The 25,585-nt window shown below is 37.7% G+C and overlaps 1 protein-coding gene across 15 annotated transcripts in view; it reads right to left on the bottom strand.

The window, feature by feature from the left end:
• The window catches only part of KDM6A (lysine demethylase 6A), a 205,946-nt gene that overhangs the window by 98,302 nt on the left and 82,059 nt on the right, over positions 1 to 25,585 (bottom strand). For all 15 annotated transcript variants that reach the window (XM_042973853.1, XM_042973856.1, XM_042973858.1 and 12 more), the window contains 2 exons: positions 25,162 to 25,211; positions 6,728 to 6,786 (listed from right to left, as the gene is read on the bottom strand). In XM_042973853.1, coding sequence (XP_042829787.1) covers positions 6,728 to 6,786; positions 25,162 to 25,211 — 109 coding nt within the window. The remainder of the gene's footprint in view (positions 1 to 6,727; positions 6,787 to 25,161; positions 25,212 to 25,585) is intronic.

Below are 25,585 nucleotides of genomic sequence, written 5' to 3'. Positions count from 1 at the left end.
GTTCCAACATACTAGCCTGGGCTACCCTATGTTTATTCTTTAAGGACTGTTAAAAGTGCCCATGAGGGGAGCCTGGGTGGCTCAGTCAGTTAAGCGTCCAACTTCTGCTCAGGTCATGATCTCACAGTTTGTGAATTCGAGCCCTGTGCTGGGCTCTGTGCTGACAGCTCAGAGCCTGGATCCTGCTTCAGATTCTGTGTCCCCCTCTCTCTGTTCCTCCCCTGTTCGCTCATGCTCTCTCTCTCTCTCTCTCTCTCAAAAATAAATAAAGATTAAAATAAAAAATTTTTTAAGTGCCCATGAGATGGTATGGCCAACACATATCAAATCATCAAGTTCTTCCCATTGTTGTTTCAAAGTTTTCCTCAAATTCAGTATCTTGCAGACTGAATGTTCAATATCTCATTACTAGATGACTGCAATAGATAGACTCTTTAAGGACTACTCTTGCTCTGCTCTGGCTTCCCTATGTTTCCTCAAACATGTGGCTCCTGTAACGGACTACTAACCATGATACTCTAGGTCAAATCTCCATGTAGCATTTAAGGTCTATGAGCAACACGTACTACTACCTATTCAACTCTATTCCCAGTTATGACCCAATATTGTTCTTCCTCAGCTGTGACCTGGCTTATTTCAGGAATTTCTTTTTGCAAATACCAGCCCTCTTGACTTTGCTGCTTCTCCTCAGAATGGTCTCCTAATCTGAAATATTTTCATTCTTCTGCTTCACCCTAAATCCACTATAGCCTAAAAGACCGACCACCCAAACTCAACACCAGCGGTTTTTTTGCTTAGGGTTAACCAGCAGTTAGGTCCACTCTATAATCAAATCATTTTATTCTCTACCTACTGGTGTGCTATCTCCAGTTCCTTGAGGTTTACGTTCCTCTTTTATTTTTTTTTTTAATATTTATTTATTTTGGGGAGAGTACAAGCGGGGTAGGGGCAGCAAGAGGGGGACAGAGGATCTGAAGCGGGCTCTGTGCTGACAGGCTGACAGCAGCGAGCCTGATGCGGGGCTCGAACTCACAAACCACAACATCATGATCTGAGCTGAAGTTGGACGCTCAACCAACTGAGCCACCCAGGTGCTTCTTTTATTTTTAATTCTCTAAATAACACAGAAAATGATTAATTTTAATACATGTTTACTAATGTCATCACTTTTATACTTGGCTGACTGGGTTTCTGGTGGGGGCAGGGACAGCAATGCTCCAGTCTATTTACTGAGCTTCCCTCATCTAATCAAAAATATCTAGGTTCATTTTCATTTCCTTTTCTGAACTTTTACCTATTTTTCTTTCCCATATGCTTCCTCAGTTTTTCCCCACCTTAGGGGGAAAAAAAGGAAAAAGGTAGTGTGTGTGTGTGTGTGTGTGTGTGTGTGTGTGTGTGTGTGTGTAGCAGGGGAGTGTGTGGAGAAAATAGGTACCACTTAGACTACATTCTAATTTTGGTCATTTTACCACATTCTTATCTCACCAAACTACGGGTAGCCAGAACATGACCTCTGCACCAGAAGCTAGACTAAAAATACCAAGACATAAATATTCTGTTGACCTCAGTATTCTGATTGGCAGAGAATTTTAGAACATGAGAAATGGCTACCCAAAACTACAAAATAATTTCATGATACAATGCCTGGAAAGGTTTACGATTTTCAAATATTAAAACATATTCTCTAGAAATAATTTTGGCAATGTAAAACACTACATTTTTTACATTTTTGAGGGAAAAATGCCCATAATTATGCAGAGCAATATGCACTTTTTTGTTGTTTCTAGAAAGTCATTAAAAAGAAAAGACTTCTTAAGGATTTTACCAAACTATAGTAAAAATAATGATATTAACTAAATGTTCCTAGCACAGTTTCAGTACATTTAGAAAGAGACATAATAAAACATTTAACTTTTCTAAGGCTAATAAAGCTGAGTCCAGAGATTTCCCTCAGGGATATCTAAAGGGATAAGTGGTCTAATCCCACAAAATTTCATACTAATAAAGGGGAGAATATTCTAGCTCTAAATCAGTAATAACATGTATACACACAACAGTTATCTACTTCCACACATCCATATTCGGAAATTTAGGGGCTCCTTTTAAATGAGACAAATAGATTTGATGAAGTAATCAAAGAGACAAACAAGGCAGCATATTTAAAGGTGGAGATGGTAGGAGAAAGCAGACCAAACACAGTACATGGCACAAAGTTACACAGGTAAAGAAAAATGCTTAATACATTTTCAGGGAAATGTCCATACAGTGTGATGGACACAAAGAATATATTTAGGGGAACAGTAGGCTAGAAGGATCATTTGCGGTTGAACCAGAGAGGACTTTAAATGTGAGGCTAAGTCAGAAATATCACACAAGAGGGGCACCTGGGTGGCTCAGTCAGTTAAGCACTGGACTCTTGAAGACTCTTGATTTCAGCTCAGGTCATGATCTCACCTTGGGATTCTCTCTTTCTGCCCCTGACCTCTCCCTCCCTCTCCCTCCCTCTCTCAAACACACACACACACACACACACACACACACACACACACACACACACACACACACACACCATCTCTGTCTCGAAATAAACTTAAAAAAAAAAAAAAAAAAGGGAAATATCACACAAGAGTACTTCACATAGCCATTTGCTAATGTTTTAACACTTCATGGCTTTTTCTGCTCTTTCTAGCCAGCCTTCATTTCGTTACCCCAGACAGTGGTAGAGTTTTTCCCTTCCCCTATTGCAAAGATTTATGTTTCTATCCTTAATTTCTCTGGAGCTTAATTAGCCCAAGCCCTTCCAAATTCTCTCTAGCAATCTACATGTCACTGGTAAGCATAACTTTACCAGAACTGCCTTAGTTAAATGCTAGTTTTGTCAAAACAGAAATGTATATGATAAACAACACATGTTAACATGAACTGTTTCATTTTAATGGAACTATACACTTTAAATTAAGCTTTAGATCTAAGAGCGTTACTTTGCATTATGATAGCTAAAAAATATATCTTAAATATTAAGCTTTTGCCCGACTCCATGCTAGACAAGCCTCAGGATCAATGGTAGTATCAAAACATTAGGTTTATTTGCACCTGAAGTGGTCACCACAATGGAGCACAGAGTCCTACACTTTTAAGAACAATTGTGATTGGTAAAGTGCTTGAGGAATTACCGCTAAAAAAAAACCATTACTTGTAACATGTTAATATTTCTGTTTTTGTACTCCCCTCTGCCTCATTCCCCTAACCCTTTTTAAAGTCAACAATGATCACATTTCCTTACCAGGCCAATTAGTTAGATTGGGGAGCTTCGTTTCCAAAATCCTATGCCTCTAGCAGAGAATTATGTATCTTTTAGATCTGCCACCATAAGAACCTTCTGATACTGATCAACGGGAATACAAAGGGTTGCTAGAAAGAGAGGACTGATAAGAATTTTCAGGGGGATATACTTACAAGTACGGCTACAAGTTGTAATAATTTATTACTGTATGTATTTTAATTACTCTCACTCGAGGATATAGGTTTCTCACTATAAGGCAAGAAGAAACACAGTTCAAGGTACCCCTAGCAATGTAGCATCCTCGTGAGCAAGAACAAGTGAAGGCATGGGCACGCGTTCATGCACCTATAAAGGATCAGCTTTATAAAGACTGGTTCTAGGTCTCTGATGTATGTGTTTTACATCGTGCTTCTGTATCTTTCCCCTCTGGACATCTCTTTTAAGTTTGGTCCCACAGTACAGAGTAGGATCAATAGTAAAACTGACTAATGATGCTAAGTTCAGTGAGGATTTTACAGTTGCTCTACTACTTTCTGACATGGCTTCCTCTAAGAAGAGAATGCAACTGAAAGGTGAAAGAGCTGACCAAAGAACAAATGATCTAGAAGCTAACCAATCAAATCAACTCCAAAAGAAGAAATGGGCAGAATATGGCAAGAAACAAGGCAAACAAATTAACAGATCAAGCTATACTTAATAAAAACTGTTCTCAATAATATTAAGTCACCATCACCAACCCCAACACACGTGTTAGTCGCACACATTATCACCAAATACTTAATCTAATAATCAATCACTGACAGAAACCATCACCAAATGTCAAATTTTATTTAAATTACAAATGTAGTAAAGATACAACATTCTGAGATATCCCAGGAAGACCCTTAGAGCTCACAATACAAAAAAGGGTATAACACACTCTTCTCTAGAAACATTTTTTTAGGAAATCCCAGAATTTCATGTAAATAATTGCAGAAACAAGAAAAAAATGCCCGATCCCAGCTACTAACAGCTACTTACAAACAGAACCAAATAAAACACACAGGTTTAACCTAAAGAAGTTCCTATCACTTAAGGCTATACTCTGAAACGCACCAAGCACCTCCTCCATGCTAATTCTGCAGCTGTTCAAGAAACAGCAAGATAAGCTAAAAACAAAAGTTGGGGCACAGAGTCTGTGAACAACATCCGACCAGCAAAAGAGAAAACACACAGCTAGGATGGATTCAGACAGAGTGTGAAATACATCATTTTAGGAAGCAGCTAAAGTTGAAACTGAAAACATAATAAGAAAATGGTGGTGACCAGGACAGGGCCGAGAAAGCAGAGGGCACTTGTTAATTCAGACATTGCATTGTCCTTCTATCATTCAGTTTCATTTCTTAGGTCAACTGAAGGATACAGAAATCATATAGAGATAAAGAAGCATGTAATATTAATGTTCCACAGCTATAAGTCTCCTAAGCTGACATGGTCACATCCTCATTCAAGTAATCCAATTTTGAACGGATGATGGTTTCACTTCATTGCCAATTTGACGTCTGTATCTTCAATCTACAGGGAGCTTACAAGTTATCACAGGCAGGCAAAAAAATGGCTGCTGTGTCATATACATGTCCATTCCTAAACTGTAGAGTTCCTTGCCTCAGGTTTAAGCTAAATTACTTGTGGCTGGCCATAAAGAATGTACCAATGTGCCCAGGAGAACAACTGCAAAAACGGATTAAAAAGAATAACTACCTGTCCATCTTCAAACTTGGGGACAGAGTATAACAGAAAACAACAACAACAACAACAACAACAACATTAGATTGGGGAATCTGGGCATAACCTTGCTTCTGCCACTAATTAAACAGTTACATAAAAGTGAGTTTTACACACACACACACACGCGCGCGCGCGCACGCCTTGGTTTCATCATCTACAAAATTAAAGGAATGAAGTTATCTCTAAGACCACTTCTAGTTCTAAAAGTTCAGAACTGTGTATTTTATGAATAGGATCTTCAAGAAACTAAGAGTATCTTAAAACAGTCCTCATCTACCCTTGGTTTTAAATATGATGCACTGGACATGAGGCGAAGAGGCTTAAGTTTAGGATTGACCTATAGTAATGGATAACTTAAGAGAAAAAAAAATTACACAGCTTCTTCATGAAGATCAATTAAAGTTTTGTAGACTTTACAAACAAACTGAGTGACCTAAATGATTATAATACTCTATATACACACAGGTGTTCTCTAACAATGCAGTGTTTCCACAGATGATCAAAACCCAACAGAACCAAAAGCAAAGAGGGAAGAAAAAGCATATAGAAAAAGTCATCCAAGTCTACAGTTTCATCTTTAGGGAAACCATATTGAATCACTGCCAATCCATATGTAAAAGCTCTGTAATAAATACCCAGGGTGCCCAACAGGTAGATGACAGGGTTATAAACTTTGGCCAAAACCTTCCTTTGGACTCTCACAGCATTCACTCAGGTTAAAATTATGGAGAACAAAAGGGACTCTGACAAAGTTGAATATGCCTCAAATAAAAAATGTCTACATAGGGCTTTATGGTTTACAAAACGTACATATCTAATCTGATCAAAACTCTGTAAAATAGAAAAGGTAAGTGACTACAATTCACTTAAAAATATCTCTCTCCCTCCCTCCCTCCTCTCTCTCTCTCTCTCTCTCTCTCTCTCTCACACACACACACACACACACACACACACACACACACACGAGGAAATGCTGAGACCAGAATACCAGTCTTCCAACTCAAAGTCTATGTTATTTCCATTGGAGAACACTATTATTTTGTCTGGTAAACAAGAAAAACAACAATGGGGCAAAGGCCATAACAACAGGGCCATACACTTTACAGTTTATAAAATCTTATGTACTACTACCATATTTAATCTCTGACTCTGAAAGTAGTAACATTATTCCTATCGTATAAATGAGAGAATCGAGATCCTGTAACCTGGTGCCTAGTTACTGCAAACTGGAAAGTACTAGCATGTGCGTGAGTGTTTGAGAGAGCAGAGGGACGCACACAGCTAATCCTGTATAGAAGTCTGAAAAGGTAAGGATCCTGGTCATCAAAGATCATTTACCCACAGACCTCGAGATCTGAGAGCATAGTCATTCTCCAGTTCAAATTACCTGGGGACCACCGATCCATGAGTGACCGAGAAATTCCAAAAGCTTTCCAGTCTAAACCTTGTTTAATCAGAATCTCATACCCTACTCTTTTAGGAACACATACAACTCTAACAATCTAAAGTGGGTCAGTATTTCTGAAAGAACAATCTAATCATTTCAAGAGATTACTGAAAACTATAGGCTTAGTGACACTAAAATACTTTGTATTTATTATACATACACACACAATATTAAACAAAACAAGCCATTTACTGGAAGTAATTGGAGTTACTAGTTTTATGTCAACTTACCACTGAAATGCATTGTAATGGAAGTAGACCAAACCAAGACCATATAAAAAGGCAGCATTCTGTAAATAAAGGGAAAAAGAGACTTTTAAGAAAAGCATTGATATGTCTAATGCAGATGATGTTATTAATATAAAATACAGCCTCCAAGATGTTTTAAGTCATAAAACGATCTTGCATTACAACATATTTATAATATATTTCTACAACATCAAAACAACAGTGATGAGTCAGCAGATGGCACACAATCCAATCGACTTGGAGAGATTCTCTGGTTTGTTTTTAATCAAACCTGCCCTAAAATTAAAAAATTGTGAAGCAGAATTCCATGGGCACATCTAAAATAAAAACCTATTATTCAGGAATAAGAAAATGCTTGGACTATGCTAATCCTATTCTCTCTTGCTTTTATCTGTATTCTTTCTCTGGTTCTTTGTTTCTTTAACTAGATTTAATTTTATGTTCAGTGCTGCCAGGAAGGTTGTAGTTAGAATTCATAGGAAATGCATAAACCCAGAACAAAATTTTAGTGTTAAAAAAAAAAATCACATGCTAAAATGACACATTTGGGGCTCTAAACATATAGTGATTCCTTTTGTGGTACAAAACGGAACGATGCTTAACCAGACTCATTCTGATCTCTGGCCTCCAAAATAGGAACTACCTAGCTACTCCTTTTCTCAAAAAGGACAAATGTTTGAGTATTTATTACGTGGTTTTTCTTTTTTTTTCTTTTTAACCAATCAGTTTTAGTAAAACTTACCTGTTAAAAAAAAAAAAAAAAAAAGTAAAGCTTTCAACGCTGACCCTTGAGAACAAATTTCTCCAAACCTATATTCTCAAACGTGAAAATTTTACACTCTTAAAATAAATGCTTCTCGCCACACAGTCTTGGGCTGCATCTCTCCAGAAGCATACCCTGAGACAGAGGTTTTAGGATAAGTAGTCTACCTGGGAAGTTACCCTAGCAAATACCAGTAAGGGAGTGGAGAAGTGAGGCAGGGAAGGGAAAGAAGCCAATAAAGGGTGCAGTATGGCTGGTAATACAGCTGGGACTGAATCCTATTAGGGATCTCAAGTAGACAGTATGGAACACTCCTAAGTCATCTTGCCCTCTCTCAGAGTCATCTTGCCCAAGTGTGAGGGACTAGAGTATTTACTTATCCCACAACTACTATCAGTCACTGGTCAGAGAACAAGAATCAGCGATGTTTAGAGTATAAAGAAAACTGTAAGCAGCCAGGTGACTTTTTGGCAGGCAGTTATTTTTTTTTAATACTAAGCTTCGTTCTAGGATTATATTGTGCATTTCCTCTGAATTTCAAGTACCTTTCTGGAAACACTGAAAAATGTTTCTTAAGTACAATCTTAAAATGTAATAAATTGAAGACTTGATTTCATTCAATCTTCATTACCCCAGCTTTCCAATCCAGAAAATTACATGCTACGGGAGTATTCACAGATGTGGGCATTCGCAAAGGTCTTAGAAAACCTCTATTTCAAAAGTTTGTATTTTAAAAAAATTTTCAAATTTGTTTGGAACTGGTTTTAATCACGATCATTCACTTATCACCCCATCCCCCACCCCCTGAAATAAGCTGAGCAATTACTAGGTGTCAGGGACAATACTCAAGGGCTGAAGAAGCCAAACTGATTAAAACAGAACTTTCCCCGCTCTCAAGAAGTATACAACCTAAGTGCGTGCAGATGGTGGGGAGTGGGGAGAACAGTGATAACAAGAATGCAGGAGCAGTTAATTCAGTCATGAAGTGTTCAGCCCAGAAAGTCTAGGCTTGAAAGACAACTGTCTTCTTAGGTGAGGGAAAAGGCAGAGAAGGGAGCAGGGCTGAAAAGCAGATTGACGTCTTTCACCAATTTTGGTAATTACCCAGAGAAGGTGGTGTGGGGAGTGGTGGAAATAGGACTTTACTGAGGGGCATTTCTGCTTTCAAGAAACACCCTGCATTCTCCCAACGTCCTTACTTTGTTCATAGCTTATCCTTCCCACTCTAGGAAATCCTATCCCTATCCCTGCCACCTTATACATTCTATCCTTATTCAAGATCCATCTTAAATGGCATCTTCACCAGGAAGCTCTGCTGCTTCTCCCGCCTCAATCCAGAAGTAATCTTCCCAACCTCTGAATTTCCAACCTCTAAAACTGGCCTCAGAGCACAAAGCCTCTATCCCACGGTATGACTATGTAATAGTAAGAACTTAATTTAACACAAAACGCCAACATTTCTTTTTAAAGGCTCTAACCCCACGAGGTGGTGGAGGGCTTCATTTATAGAATCAACAAACAAGGATCAGAAACTTGCTCAAAGAGCCAGGTACCAGTGGGGGACACGGGAACTGAATCTAGGCCTGCCTCCGGAGTTCACTCTTTTTAACTACTGCGTTGTTACTTGTGTACTGACTAAATGCCATCTCACCAGACAAAAGTGCCACAGAGGCAGGAGTGTTAATCATCTGGGTATCCCGTTACTACCTAGCACAGTGCCTTCTACACAGCGGGTGCCCCAAGGTTTAGTAAACTGAGTCACCCAGTATTTAAGCTCAGTTATTAAATTCAGCTCCCTAGATGACATATAGTATGAGGCGTGGTTCCTATTAACCAGGAGCTTACATATCTTGGCAAACAGTTAAGTCTCATTTTTCCATAACAGTAAACAATATAATTCAAACATTAATTGAGCATCTGTTATGAATCACAACAGACTTATCAGCACTGGAAAGATGGTAGAGAACAGATAAAAATCCCTATCCTCAATGAATTTACAACTTAATGACAACAGAGTATGAAATTAAGTGCACAATAATATATTCCAAGCTACAACCATTTAAGAGTTAGTGAAGTATAATAAGGACTAGGAAAGAGGTAGTACTTGGGTACTGCATCTCAAGGACGGCTGGGAAAGGAGAAGGAACAACAAGCCATCTCAGCCAGGGATTCTAAACCACACAGCTTTAGAAACAGTGACCTGGGGGTCTTACATATGCTCTTACATAAATGAATTCCTGGGGCACCTAGGTGGCTCAGTTCGTTAAGTGTCTGACTCTTGGTATCGGCTCAGGTCATGACCTCATGGTTCGTGGGATCGAGCCCCACATCAGGCTCTACGCTGACAGCGTGGATCCTGCTTGGGATTCTCTCTCCCTCTCTCTCTCTCAAAATAAATAAACTTTTTTTTAAAATGTGTAATCTTTGCATAGAATAACAATTTGATTGTAGCACCACGAAGCATCCCATACTCCAAGAGTCACCTTTGAAGATAATCATTTTTATACAGGAATATCATGAAGAAATAAAAACACGCCAAACTATTAGAAAAATACCGAATTTCTTAACCTTAGTCTTCTCTGATACTAATCCCACATAAATAGTGGTGCACAGTGGGAACAAAAAAATCTGCTATTCATCCTACCCAGGGACTAAAAGAGGGGATAGGGAGGCAGAAGACATTCCAAAGCCCCAGGAGTGAATTTCCAAATGCCTTCTGGTTACCTCCACCTGTTGGATATGCTACAAATACCTGAAACTCAACAAATCTTGGACTGAACAGGAGAGTCTGATGTTTTAGTGGTACGGAAAATTTTCAATTTTTTTTTTAACGTTTTTATTTATTTTTGAGAAAGACAGAGAGACAGAGCATGAGCTGGGGAGGGGCAGAGAGAGAGGGAGACACAGAATCCGAAGGAGGCTCCAGGCTCTGAGCTGTCAGCACACAGCCCTATGCAGGGTTCAAACCCACAAACCGTGAGATCATGACCTGGGCTGAAGTCGCACCCTTAACCGACTGAGCCACCCAGGCGCCCCCGGTACGGAAAATTTCAGACAGTGGTAACAATCTCACCAGTTAAGCAAGACAAAAGTAGTCATATTTTTCTTCTTTTACCTCCTTCCCACCAATAAACCCCATTTACTCTACTTATAAAACTCATTTTACAACCCAAAAGCCTCTGAATCAATCCCCTCTCCATTCTTACTGCCTTTCTCCAAGTAATCTAGGACCTCAACTTTGTCTGCCTGGCCTCTTGCAATAGTTTCTTAACTCCTCTCCCAAATTCTAACCTCCCCTTCCGTGTAACCCCTTTGAATTACCTTCCATTACCACTGCCAGTGAGCCTTCAAAAACTGAAACATGACACTGTTCTATCTGAAATTCCTCTGAAGAGTCGCTACAACCTAGGGTGGCTCAAAGGGGCCTCTTTTTTTTTTTTAGCCTTGCTCAATTTTCCCAATCTCATAGCCTCCACTTCCATCAGGACAAATAACACGCACATCTATGAATAAAATACGCTCTTGCACATTTCTGTGATTTTAAACATGCTTGCTTCCGCTGCTGAAAACCCAAATGCTGTCTTTCCTTCAACTCACTTCTCAATCTGGCAAATTCCTATCCATCCTTTAACACTTCACTCACCTCTTCTTTCTGTAAGTATTATCTGACACATTTCAAAGCCCAAACAGAGTTAGGTTTTCTGAGACATGTTTCTAAATGAATCTTTTTGTCTATCACAGATATGCTACTTATCCCCTCCACTAGAACAGGAGTCTAAATGGTAGAGGGACCCAATCCATCTTTTGATCCCTATGGGAAAGTAACTGCATGTGTAAGTTATCTAGGAAAGGTTTGCTGCTGAATAAGTCAATCTCTTACAGCCTTAAATAACCTGTTGCACATTTTTTTCATCAAAGAATTTAATATGTTGCTAAATTCAATTTATACCGAATTACTTCCTTAATTTGGACACTTACAAGGAGTCCTCCTACTTATAATATAGTAAAAGATGTTGCTAAAGCTCATTACAGCCATAATGCCCAAAATTACAGCATCAGAGTAGAAGTTCTGCTTCCAAAACATGTGTGTAATATTGCATAGTGATCAAGAACTCGGGCTGCAGAGGCCATCAGACTTGGGTTGGAATTCCAGTCTTGTCATTTACTATCTATTAAGACTCAGGAAACAAGTTAATTGATCAGTTTCAGAGGGTTGCTCTGAGGAATGAAGTAAGATCAACCATATAAAATACTACCTGGCACCTGAAATTTTTAGGAAAACTAAAGGAGACGGTGTATCTAACACCACCAAAAACTTTTCTGGCACCTGATAATTGCTCCATGGATAAAACATGATACATAAAATTCTTGGGAAGTGTCGGTGCTGTAAAAACAACAACAACAACAACCCTGCACATTAAAACTAAGAGGACTCAGAAATAAACTAGAGTTATGGACGAGACTCCTCAAAACCTATGCAACATTATAACCAGAGGATTTTCAAAAACAGTCATGGGTTGGTATCCGGAGATGGGCTGAACCATTCAAGCAGGAGGCTCAGCATGGTCATGGGTTGCCACAGTTGATATTAAAAATTAACCAAACAATGGAGTTGGAATGCTGGCACCCCTTTCACTAGAGCAGTGCTGGCAGGTACTGAAAGCGCTGAGAGCTGTGACTGTACAAGAGCGGCGATGTGCCTTTCTGAGGACGAGGATGCAGGTCCTCGTGGTTCATTTTCTTAAAATCTGGACTTAGCACTCCTGCTGCTAGAGCGACAGCCAAGCTAAGAGCCTTCTCTTTTTTCCTAAGACGGTTATCATTATATTCCCATTATCTAGAAAAAACATTGAAGTGAAACAAGAAGACTTTCAGGTCATACAGCCACAATTCTAATTCCCTAACTAACCAATACCATGAGCTAATCTGTATTACAAGTGTAGTCTACTTTGCAACAACACGGGTACCTTCTCTTCACTGTGTTCTATCCTATTACGATTACAATCAGACAAAGTAAAGACACTTCTCAGCCTCCCTTGCAGCTCGGGATGCTCATATTGCTACATTCTCGCCAGGCAGAGATGTATGAAGGGATGTGTATGATTTCATGATTCCCTTAAAGGAAAGGGTTGTTGCTCTCTGCTTCCTCTTCCCTTGACCAGCTCCTCAGAATGTCCGACCGGCTCCAAGGCATCAGATCAAGACAACTCAAGAAAGGAAAAAGAGAGACCAATTTCAATCATGAACCAAAATGTCAAGATACCGCATGTTAGTGACCCTGATCCAGAGATACGTAACAATGATAAAAACTCATTACCAGTGTGCACTTACCTCAGAAATACAAGATTGGTTTAAACAGAAAAAATACAAAACTATCTCAGCGGATGCAGAATAAACATTTGCATACAAAAGAAAAATGTTGACTTTTAAAATGAAATTTTTAAAAGTTGGCTTTCATTAGAGTGAAGAAGTTCCTTTCTATTCTCCTATCACCTCTTTCAATCAATGCTGTGCTGGCATCCGAGTTACCTCAACAGCAGGAAAAAAGAATTGGAAATGAAGAAACAAAATTATCATTAATTAAAAGGCAGGTTAATCTACACGAAAATCCAAGCTAACAAAGTTAAATCAGTCAAGTTAGTAAAACTTAGTGTGAAATTGCTTGATAAATTTAACTTCACGCATAGAAGCCAACTGCAGTTCTATATATCAGCAGAGATTTTAAAAAATTAAAATGACGTTTATAATAGCAATAAAGCTGTAAGATATAAAATACACTTTATAATATGCACAAGAACTTTATAGAGAAATCATAAAATTTTATTGAGAAAGACAGTAGTCTCTTTACAAGGAGAGTTTCTTTTTTTAATGTACAAAATGTACAAAGTCAATGCAATTCCAATTAATCGTTGGAAGTCACTGTGTTTTACTGAATTTTATGACTCTGACTTCCAGCCCTATAGAAACTGACTAGATATTGAACAAATACTGAGACAAATCGAAGACTCCAGATTGCTGTTGTAAACCCATTTACTATCCATCTGGCCCTTGCCTTCTTTTGCCCACTTTACGCCAACAATAACCCCAGGCTCTAAAACAGGAGTCCACAAATTACAGCCGGTCAAATTTTTTCTTTAAAGCCTAAGAACCAAAACTAATCTTTACGTATTATAATGGTTACACTGTCTCTTGGCCCACAAAGCCGAAAACATTTACCATTTCATCCTTTTAAGAAAGTGTTTGGGCCTCTGCTCTAGACCAACCCTTGAAAGTTCCCTAAACACCTATTGTACACTTTCATGTGCTGGCTCAGTTCTCTGCCTCTCCACATCTCTTAGCTGGAAAACTCCCACTAATCCTTCCCTCAAATTGCAACTTCTCCGTGGAGTCTTTCTCATCCCCACTCCCCACACCCTTTACTCAAAGACACATACTTCTGCCTCCCTCATGGCCCTCAGCAATGTTTTTGGCCACTTACCAAAAACCTATGTTTATTCGTGTCTCGGCACCTCGGGAGCAGGAACTATCTTATCCCTGTATTGCCAACAAAGCCCTTGTTAATGAAGGTAAAAGCCATTTATGATGGATGTAAATAACGCGATAGAACAAGTCCCTGGGGCACCTGGGTGGCTCAGTTGGTTGAGCATCCAACTTCGGCCCAGGTCATGATCTCAGAGTTCATGAGTTCGAGCCCCACATCAGGCTCTCTGCTGTCAGCTCAGAGCCTGCTTCAGATCCTCTGCCCCTCTCTCTCTGCCCCTCTCCCACTTGCACTTTCTCAAAAATACATACAACATTTAAAAAAAGAAAAGAAAAGAAAGAAAAAGTCCCTGAAGAGTCAGAAGATGAGCACAGATTCTACTAGTTCCCTAGTTTCTGCAACTATTAATCAATGGTTCTTTTAGACAAGCATGCTACCATAATTCAAAAGCTTTTCTTTCTTTTTTTAAATTCAAGTGGGGAAAAAAAAGATGGAAAAAGAGTAGGTTTTATTTACTTTAAAAGTTCACAATTATAAATAAAAGTGTAACAGAATTGTTTAAAAAAGTATACTTAAGAGAAGTCATCAGGAACTTCTTCCCATTTTAACACGTGTCCTTACAGTCTTCTATTTGTAGACTCAAACACATAAGAGCAGTAAAAGCACACACTTTTTTATTCCTACCTTTCTACTTCATAGTATAAACCATAACAGCAATTTCTAAACTTTCCTGTTTAGAAAGGCACCTGGGTGGCTCAGTCAGTTAAGCATCCGACTCTTGATTTTGGCTCACGTCATGATCTCCCGGTTCATGAATGATCTCCCGGTTCATGAGATCGAGCCCCGCATCCAGCTCTGCACTGACAGCCTGCTAACTGCTTGGGATTGTCTGTCTGTCTGTCTGTCTGTCTCTCTCTCCCTCTCTCTGCTCCTCCCCCACTAGCACTTGCTGCTCTCTAAATAAACAAACAAACAAACAAACAAACATTAAAGGAAAAAAAAAGTAAACTTTCCTGACTCACAAAAGAGCTTAGGTTTTGCTGCTGTTGCTAAAGGGGATCAGGACATGGTACTATGAAGTATGCCATTTTGGCGTAAGAATAATTTTGAGCTGAAAGCATTCGAGTTCCTTGAATCCCTCGTGTGCAAAAGCAGAGCCTCCTGAAAGAATCCAAGGGTCATAAACTCCCTCCCATAGAGCAACTCTAATGGACTTTGTCACAAGACTATCATTATCTCCCATCTATTCTCCTAAGGGCTCATTTATCTTTCCCAAAAGTTGTTTTCTTTAAGTGTCCTTCCCCGCCCCCCACCCCATCACCTACTCAGTTGGCGTATAGCTCCAAATTCTAACCAGCCTTGGAATTACTCATCACTGAGTTCTCCCACAGGTATATGCACTGCATGTATAAACAATTTTTCCCCCTCCTGGTTATCTGTTTTAAGTAATTCACAGGCCCTCACCACGAATTTAAGTAGTCAGAGCAAAGTTTTTCCTCCCTATATTGTGTTTTAAATTATTATGCTATTTCTACACGGTATATAGAGTTGCTGAGTAAGTAAGCTTTTGTTTATTATTAGCTAGCACTAGAAAGCTACTTATTACAATCACTAATAGTCAAGATATAATGGCATGACACAGTAGCCATGAGAGGACTGGCAAATTTTCACCATTTCAAAAATGACTCCTTTGTACTGAACTAGGTAAGAACAAGTACGATTTCTCAAGAAATAAAATTTTTAATTCCATAATAAACATTACTGAGTTTTGGAATGTTAACCAAAGATTAAGATTTAATTACTGATTACAGATCAACTGTCCAACCAGAATTCCAAAAGGCTCTAACAAAAACTAAAGTTTATCATAAATCAACCACCAAAACTTTTTGGGTAGGAAAACCCAGACTTGAACTGACACAAGTCTTTACTTACCACTTAATATAACCAATCACACGATCACTGCAGAGATGTAAATATGTTGTTGCCACAGGGGATAGTGTGTAATATAGTAAGGGCATTATTATCTTTCTGAAATCCAAAAAAAAATCCTCCCAACTCTACACAATTCTGGATTCAAGAATTTCAGATGAATAACTGAGACCCTGCAGAATGGGGAATCGTTTTATTTTTCTAAGATCTAATTGTAGAGGACAGGCTTGAAGAGATGTGCTTTGAAGAAATAAGTACAACTAAAACTCAGGAGATAATTATCTCAGTCATATTTCTTTTAAAAATCAATCACATACTTACATTCTTCAATTTACAATACATTGTGGGTATAAATCACACAAAATCAGACAAAATAATATAAAAATAAAAAGTTAAACCTAAACAGTGATTTTCACTGCCGTGAATGTCAATTCGGATCACCACCAGCCACTAAGTATGTTCACTGGGTAAATACTCACTGGATCACAAATAATACTGTTATATTGTTTATCGATACTTAGAAAATAGAAATTAAAGTAAGTGGCATTCATGTCTTTAATTGACAAAAGCTGGCACAAGTTCTTTATCCTGAGAGAACCAAAGATGTCTGTCTACTCCCACGCCTTAACCTGGAGAGCTGAGAACCTAACCTACCCCTGACTGTCAATGTTAACACGACTTTGCTAGTCCTCCGTTTTCATTAATTAGCCTTACTTCACTTTTCCATGTGTCCTGCCCAGGCACATCGTTTCTCCATTATTACAGGAACCACCAACTCTTCGTGAAAAGCATCAACAACAGTTTGAGGCCCAAGATTCTCTGAATCCCTTAACTCAAACTCCTTGCCTAGCCATAACCGCCATATCCAGACCATTACATACGTGGAGATTCTTACCCAATCAAGCTCCCAAACTGAAGACCTGCCTTAAAACAAAGTTTCACTTCTCAATCAAGTCTGACCTCACTTTCCTCCCTGTGATAACAACAAAGCTTTGCAGAAGTGGTGCTCTTCTTTATCCTGATAAGCAACAAACTTGGGTTTGTGCTCTTCGTATTTGGGGAGTCAGTTGACCCTCGGGAGGATCTCAAATTGCTTGTTAAGAACTCTACAATAAGACACTACCAATGATAAATGATTCTGATGGCTAATTAGTATTCCATGTATTGGGCATTCGGTAATTATGTTCTCTTATTATCACAAATATCTACAGTAAGTTGTTAAATAATAAATTCTATATTAAGCTTTCCTTATTATAGGTAAGATTAGAGGGAGTTCCACTTCTGGCAATGGTAGACTAATCTGTTTTGTACTTAATTTCTCTCTTCTATCTGAATAATTATAGCTAGAAAAGCTAGACAAAATATTATTTTACATCTGTTTTCAAGCATCAGACAACTACCAGGCATCAGGAACTTGCAAAGTTATAATCAGCAACAGCCAAAATTCATTAAAAACCAAATGTCTTTCAACAACAAAATGAATAAGTTGTGGCATATTCATGTAATGAAATATTATACCACAATGAAAACAAACTACTGCAATATACAACTACAGGGGTGACTCTACCATACACGGTACTGAGTGAAAGAAGACAGACTTAAAAAATATGCTGCACGATTACATTTTTATTAAGTTCAAAAGCAAGCAAAGTGGTATCCATACATATCACACTACTGCTTCCAATGAAGGCTAAGTAAGATGATACTGGAGAAGACCCTCCTAGAGGTAATAAATATAAATAACTACAGTTTTATAAAAACTATAAACTCTAGTTTATAGAATGTACAATACATAAAATAAAGCAGCTAACAAAAGGCACTCAAAAGTAAACAGAAACAGGCAGATTCTGGTGGAAAGATGTGGCTGTCTGAATAGTGGCCCCCAAAACATCAATATCCTAACTGAGAATATTTACCTTACAAGGCAAAAGATAGTTCACAGTTGTGATAAAATGAAGGATCGTCAGATGGGAAGATTATCCTGCATTATCCAGGTTAGACACAAGGGTCCTTAGTAAGAGGGGACAAGACAGTTAAAGGCCAAGGAAGGCAACGTGGGGTCAAAATGCAATAAGATACAGGGTTATGAGCCAGAAGAATGTGGGCAAACTTCAGAAGCTGGAAAAAAAGGCAAGCAAACAGACGCTACAATAGAGCCTTCAGAAGGAACCAGCCCTACGGATAACTTGACTTAACCCCCTAAGACTCATTTGGGACTCTGACTTTCAAACTGTAAGATAATTAAATTTGTGTTTTTAGCCACTATATTTGTGGTAATTTGTTAAAGCAGCCATAGGAAACCAATACAGAAGGCCATGCTCAGAGGATGGAAAGTTGTAAGGACTGAGCTCGATTTTCCTGGCTACTAACTTGGTGCCAGGCATAGCACACAGGAGGGGGTCACTAGTAGAGAAAGCAGTCTTTCTAATATAGACAAACAGAAGACTGGAACCAGGAGAAATCACAACCCACTAAATTAAAACAAATTCCAGAAGACAAAGAGCCACAGAAGAGAATTCTAAATTCTATCAACATGTCTGACTGACTCCTGCATGCAAGTTACAGACTTAACATAGCTAAAGACAAAAGATCTAAATTGATACTTAAGTTGTACTCCAAGGAAGTGAGTTTGCAGTTCAAGTCCAATACAGATAACTGCCTGATAAAAGACAAAAATCAAACACACACACACACTCACTAGAAGAAAATAATAGAACCAAGAGTTAGCATAATTTTCATAATGACCAGTCCCCCACACAAAATTACACACCATATAAAGATCCAGGAAAACAGAACACATTCTCAGGAAAGAAGAAAATCAACTGAAACCAAACCCAAAATGATAAAGATACTAGAAAATAGCAGACAAGAACTTTACAGTGGCTATTCTAATTATCATCAACAAATACGCTCATAATAAATAGACAGGAAATCTCAACGGAGAAAGAGAAATAATAAAGAACCCAATGAAGAATCTATAACTGTTAAATAGAATATCTGAAATAAAATTCAATGGACTGAGTTAATAATTAAATAACAACAAAGGAAAGAAAAAATAAACTTTGAAACAGAAAAACTATCCAATGTGAAGACCACAGAGAAAAAGAAAAAATAAGAGCCCCTCAGGGACATTTACATAAAGACAAATTATCTAACCTGCATGGAATTGGGTTCCCGGAAGAAAAGAGAATGAACAAAAAAATTATTTGAAGAAATAATGACAAAACTTTCCCCTATTTAATGCAAATTCAAAATGCTCCAACAGGATAAATATGAAGACAACCATGAAGAGGTAGATCATGATCAGGCCAAAGAGAAAAAGCATATCATGAAAGAAGCAAACAAATGGTGTACAGGGACAGTGGTTCAATTAAGAGCTAATTTCTCATCAGGAAATATGGAGGCAAGAAGTCAGAACTTCACTTTAAAAAAAAAAAAAAAAAGGCAAGCCAACCCATAATTCCATACCCAGCAAAAATGACCTTCAAAAATGAAGTCGAAAAAAAAAAAATATATATATATATGTATTCATTACCATATATATATATATATATATATATATATATATATGGTAATGAAGAGTATCAGAAATGGTAACCATATGGGTAAATACAAGCAATTACTACTGCACTGTAATATATGGACCTGTTCAAAGCAAAAGAACATCATCTTGTGGAGTTAATAAACTTAATACATATTGTAACAACTGTCACATAAAGGCCATGGCTGGGTAAGACGTGAACCTATATAACTGCACACTTTCTACATTTTATGTGAACTGATACAACATTAATGGACACTTGACTGGTAAAAATTAACGATATATACTATAATCCCTAGAACCACCAGTGAACAAATAATGGAAAGAACAGCTGGAACAGATAACAGGAAAAGTAAAGTGAAATTGTAAAAAAGATTGAAGTATAAAAAAGGGGTAAGGGAAGTAAGCAGGAAGGAACATAAGACCAAGAAACTGAGTGGACAAACATAAAAGGAAAAATCAAATTTAAAGATGCAAACCCAATCATATAAATGAGTGCATTACTGTGAATGGTTAAACAGTACAAGTAAAAAACCAACTTTCAGATTGGGTAAAAAAGCAAGACACATTTATAAATTGTCTACAAAAGAAGAATTGTAAAAATAAAGACACCAATAGGTTGGAAGGAAAAGGATCTCACATAAATTACAAGCCTAAGGACAGGATGGCTGTTTAAAATCAGATGACACATGTCAAGACAAAAGGAATAACCAGAGGTAAAAAAAATATTTTATAATGATAAAAGGGTCAATTCATCAGACAAAAATAGCAATCATAAATGTGTGCATACTAGTAAGAAAACTTCAAAATGTATTTTTTAAGTGCAAAATTAAAAGACAATTCCAAAATCATAAGAGAACTCTCAGCATATGACAAGGACAAAAATCAAAGATAGAAATTTGAAAAACACTACCGACTGCTTTTACCTGTTGTTTTTAGCACGGTACAACCAAAAATGCAAATCATGTAGCTGTTTTCAAGTGTTGAACCAATAAAACAGTCTCAACATATTTCAAAAGAATGAAATCATACAAAGTATGTTGTATAAGTAAAACGGAGTTAGAAATCATTAACAACAAGATATCTAAAATAACCCAAATATTTTGAAATTATACGATTTATATCCGAATAACCCATGGGTCAGAAGAAAGCACAAGTAGAAGACATTTTCAAATAAAATGATAACAAAAATACAAAATATAAAAATTCGTGGGATACAATTAAAGCACTGCTAAGAGAACTATATAACTTTAAATACTTATATTAGGGGAAAAAAGATAGACAATCAATCATCTAAGCTTCCACCTGAAGAAATAATGAGAGGAGCGTCTGGGTAGGACTCAGTGGGTTAAACGTTCCACTCTTGATTAGGCTCAGGTAGTAATCTCACAGCCCTGTGTGGGGCTCCGTGCTGGGCATGGAGCCTGCTTAAGATTCTCCCTCCCTCTCCCTTTGGCCTGTCCCCGCTCAAGGGGGTATGCACAGAACTCTCTCCAAAAGAAAAAAGAAATAATAAAATTAAGCACAGAGTGAGCAGAACAAATACAAAAGACAATCAGGAATCAATGAAATAGAGAATCAATGAAATATGAAACAGGAAAACAATACTAAAAAAAGAAAAATCTATGGAACAAAGATTTTTTTTTTACAAAGATCAATAAACCTGATAAGCCTCTAGCCAGGCTGATCAAGAAAAATATATATATCAGAACAAAAGAGGGCATACTTCATACCGATTCTACAGTTATTAAAAGGAAAGAGAGTTATAAGACAGTAAATCTAAAATTATCGTTGGGGAACGCCATTGAAAAGAACACTTGTACAGCATACAGACTAAACCCAGTTAAGGCTTCTTTAAAAACTTTTAAGATTTGGCAGGTGGGTGCAGGGACCTATTCATCTCACAGCAGCCCAAGACAAGCCTCATACATAAGTTCCTTTGCTTATTAAAAGTGCCACCTACCAACCTGGCGTGGGCCTGCCCCTTTCTTGGCTGGTCTCTCCCTGCCTTCTGAGTACAGGAACCAGTTTCAGAGTTGCTCTTCAAAAGGCACAATTAAGAAAACAAAAGGGCAAGACAAAGACTGTGAGAAAGTATTTCCAATACCGGGATCTGACAAAGGGCTTTCCTCCAGAATACATAAATAGCCCATCCAACTCAAGACAAAAAAAGAAGTTAAAAATGAGCAAAAGGTGTAAGCAGGTAAATTAACAAAAGAAAAGGCCAAAAGCACACACAAGATGCTCAACATCACTATCATCAGGAAAATGCACATAAAACCAAGATGAAAAACCTACTAGAATGGCTAAAGTCAAGTTACTAGTTGGAATGTAAAATGGTACAGCCACTTTGGAAACCAGTCTGGCAGTTAAACGTACAACTGCAATGTGACCCAGGATTTCCAAATCCTATGTACATATCCCAAGAAAAATGAAAACCTATGGTCACACGAAGACCAATAATGTTCACAGCATTTCATTTATACGTACCTAAAGAAATATAAAGCTGGACACAACACAATATCTATCAACTGATAAGCGGAATAACTGTGGCATAATCATTCTATGAAATACTACTTAAAGCTTAAAAAGAAGACAATATTAACACAACAACATGGATGAGTCTCAAAATTAGCATGCTAAATGAAAGACATGAAAAGCAAAAAAATACTTGGATCCAGCTGTGGGCATTCTAGGAAAGGCAAAATTAGAGAGATAGAAAGCAAATAATTAACTGGGACCGGGGGTCAAGAATGGGCCTCAACTGTAAAGGGGCACAAGGGAACACTGAGCGACAGAAGTGTTCTATATCTTAATTGTAGTAATGGTTACACAACCTCATATATACTGCCAAAACACAGCAAGCTTGTACACTTAAAATAAATAATGTAAATTATAATTCAAAAAAACCAGAGAAAAAAATCATCAGATATTTGTGTGGACCTAAACAATTTAGTTTATTTAGAAAAACAACCAAGAAAGGACAGCCAAGGAAATCCTAAAAACAAGAACAATGGGGAAAGGGTACCAGAGTGCTACTATATATTAAAATATATTAGGGGCACCTGGGTGGCTCAGTCAGCTGGGTGTCCGACGTCGGCTCATGTCATGATCTCACATGGTTCGTGAGTTCGAGCCCCACGTCAGGCTCTGTGCTGACAGCTCAGAGCCTGGAGCCTGTTTCGGATTCTGTGCCTCCCTCTCCCTTTCTCTGCCCCTCCCTGGCTCACACTGTCTCTCTGTCAAAAATAAATAAACATTAAAAAAATAATAAAAAAAGAATATACATAAATAGCTAATATGTTCATAAAAAGATGCTAAACATCATCGGCCATTTGAAAAATGGAAATAAACAGTATAACAAGATGCTACTCCACACCCACGTGAATGGCTGGCTACACTCAAAAACTGAACAACTGTAAGCACTGACAAGATGTGGAGAAACTGTGTAAAATGTTATAGCCACTCTGGGAAAACAGTTTCTTAAAATGTTAAATACAGATTTACTCTACAGCTCAGCAATTGCACTCCTGGCTATCTACCCTAGAGGACTGAAAATATCCATCCACACAAAACATGTACAACACAAATGTTCAAAGCAGCATTAGTCACAATAGCCAAAAAGTGACAACTAAAATGCTCATCAACTAATGAATGAATAAAATGCAGTATAGCCATACAATGGAATATTACTAATAACTAAAGAAATAAAGTATTAATAAATGCTACAAATGGATCAACCTTGAAAACGTATGCTTAGTGAAAGAAGCCAGTCACAAAAAAATATATAAGATATGATCCCATATATACCAAACATCCAGAAATAGAAATACAAATACATAGAGACAAAAAGTAGATTAGTGCTTGCCAGAGGTTGAGCCTGAGGTTTCATTATGGGGGAGATGAACATGTCCTAAAATAAGACTGTGGTTACGGTTGTACAACTCTAAAAATTTACTAAAAGTCACTGAATTGCATAGTTAAAACAGTTGAATTTTATGCTATGTAAAAACTGCACTTCAATGAGCTTTAAAAAATAAAGATAATGGGAATGCAAGCTGGTGCAGCCACTCTGGAAAACAGTATGGAGGTTCCTCAAAAAACTAAAAATAGAACGACCCTACGACCCAGCAGTTGCACTACCAGGCATTCATCCAAGGAATACAGGTGTGCTGTTTCGAAGGGACACGTGCACCCGCATGTTTATAACAGCACGATCAACAATAGCCAAAGTATGGAAAGAGCCCAAATGTCCAACAATGGATGAATGGATAAAGATGTGGTATGTATATATATATACATACACACACACACACATATATATGTACACACACACACGCACATATATACACAATGGAGTATTACTCGGCAATCAAAAAGAATGAAATCTTGCCATTTGCAACTACGTGGATGGAACTGGAGGGTATTATGCTAAGTGAAATTAGAAAAAGACACAAATCCCAGGACTTCACTCATATGAGGACTTTAAGAGACAAAACAGATGAACATAAGGAAAGAGAAACAAAAATAATATAAAAACAGGGAGGGGGAAAAAACGGAAGAGACTCATAAATATGGAGAACAAACTGAGGGTTACTGGAGGGGTTGTGGGAGGGGGGATGGGCTAAATGGGTAAGGGGCACTAAGGAATCTACTCCTGAAATCACTGTTGTACTATATACTAACTAATCTGGATGTCAATTTTAAAAAATAATAAAATTAAAAAAAAAATAGTAAAAAATAATAATAATAATGATAAAAAAACATAAGACTGGAGAAAGTATTCTCAATACATTTTTTAAATTACCAAAATATATTGTCAAAACTTCTACAAATCATAAAGAAAGATAAACTAGGTGATGGAAAAATAAAATATATCTTAAAAACCCAAAATGGCAATTTAAAGAAACCCCACTCGTCAATAAATTTATGCTTAAAAATAAACATGATGTGAAGATTAACCTGCCCTGGTAACTTTATGAAGTACTTAAACTAAGAAAATGGATGACTCACTATTATGCACAGTTCTTCATTTAGGTGAGACTTTTAAACAACAGTTAGGTTTGGGGCGCCTGGGTGGCTCAGTGGTTCAGTCAGCCCTGCATTGGGCTCTCTGCTGTCAGCACAGAACCCGCTTCAGATCCTCTGTCCCTCTCTCTCTCTCCCTCTCTCTCTCTCTCTCTCTCTCTCTCTCTGACCCTCCCCTGCTCGCTCGCTCTCTCTCTCAAAACTAAATAAACATTTAAAAAAAAAAAAAAAGGCTCAACTGTCCTCTGAGCTCCAATCATAGACAAACTGTACTAAAAAGGATTACAATTTTCCCATTATGCCTCGCCTTTTCAGTCTCATACACCCATCTTCAGCTGCCTTTTATTCCCAGGTACCAACTTAAGGCAAAAAAAACAAAGAATCATTTTGTTGCCGTTGGTTATACTTGCTTTTAAACTCCTGCACTTAAGATCATCTTTGGCCAATAAACTGTGTCAGAGCAATCTATCTCTCTTAATAAAATATAAAGTGGTTCACACAAAATAGTACAAAGAACATTCATATTTTTTCTTTCCAATCCCTTTTCCTTAGAAGTAGTATTTTTAAGTAATTAACAAAACAAAGAAAAAAAAGAACACAGTTTATTTTGAGCATAATCAGTAGTAATCGGCCCAAAAAATAAATAGGAAACAGACATGCAAATGTTCACTAACCTTCCAGTAGTCAGATTGTAAACTGTAGTACCTCTGGTATGCAGATAATGCTGAAAAAGGGAAAATAAGTATGAGTCGCAATTATGTCCCATTTCAAAATCAACAATACATGTTTTTAGAAACATTATAACAAGCCTCCCACCATACCCACCACCTCCCAACAGACAGTGATATTTAAGAGCAAACAATTTAGAAATCTGGGGCCTCCCCCTCCTCATAGTCAGACATAGTAACAAATGTCAAATATATAGGAGTTCATGAATGTAAAACTGCACTCACATCTCAAACCTAAGCTTGAACAGAATCTAGGCTTCCTCTTGAATCAACATGACCTTCCTCACAGACCAAATCTGATAAAAGGATTAAGATTTTCTGAGTCTACTCCAGAATACGATAGGTTATTTGTTCCCACAAGGGACCTCAC

This window comes from Panthera tigris, chromosome X (assembly GCF_018350195.1).
Source record: "Panthera tigris isolate Pti1 chromosome X, P.tigris_Pti1_mat1.1, whole genome shotgun sequence".
Classification (NCBI taxonomy): domain Eukaryota; kingdom Metazoa; phylum Chordata; class Mammalia; order Carnivora; family Felidae; genus Panthera; species Panthera tigris.
This window is presented reverse-complemented; position numbering and strand designations above follow the sequence as displayed.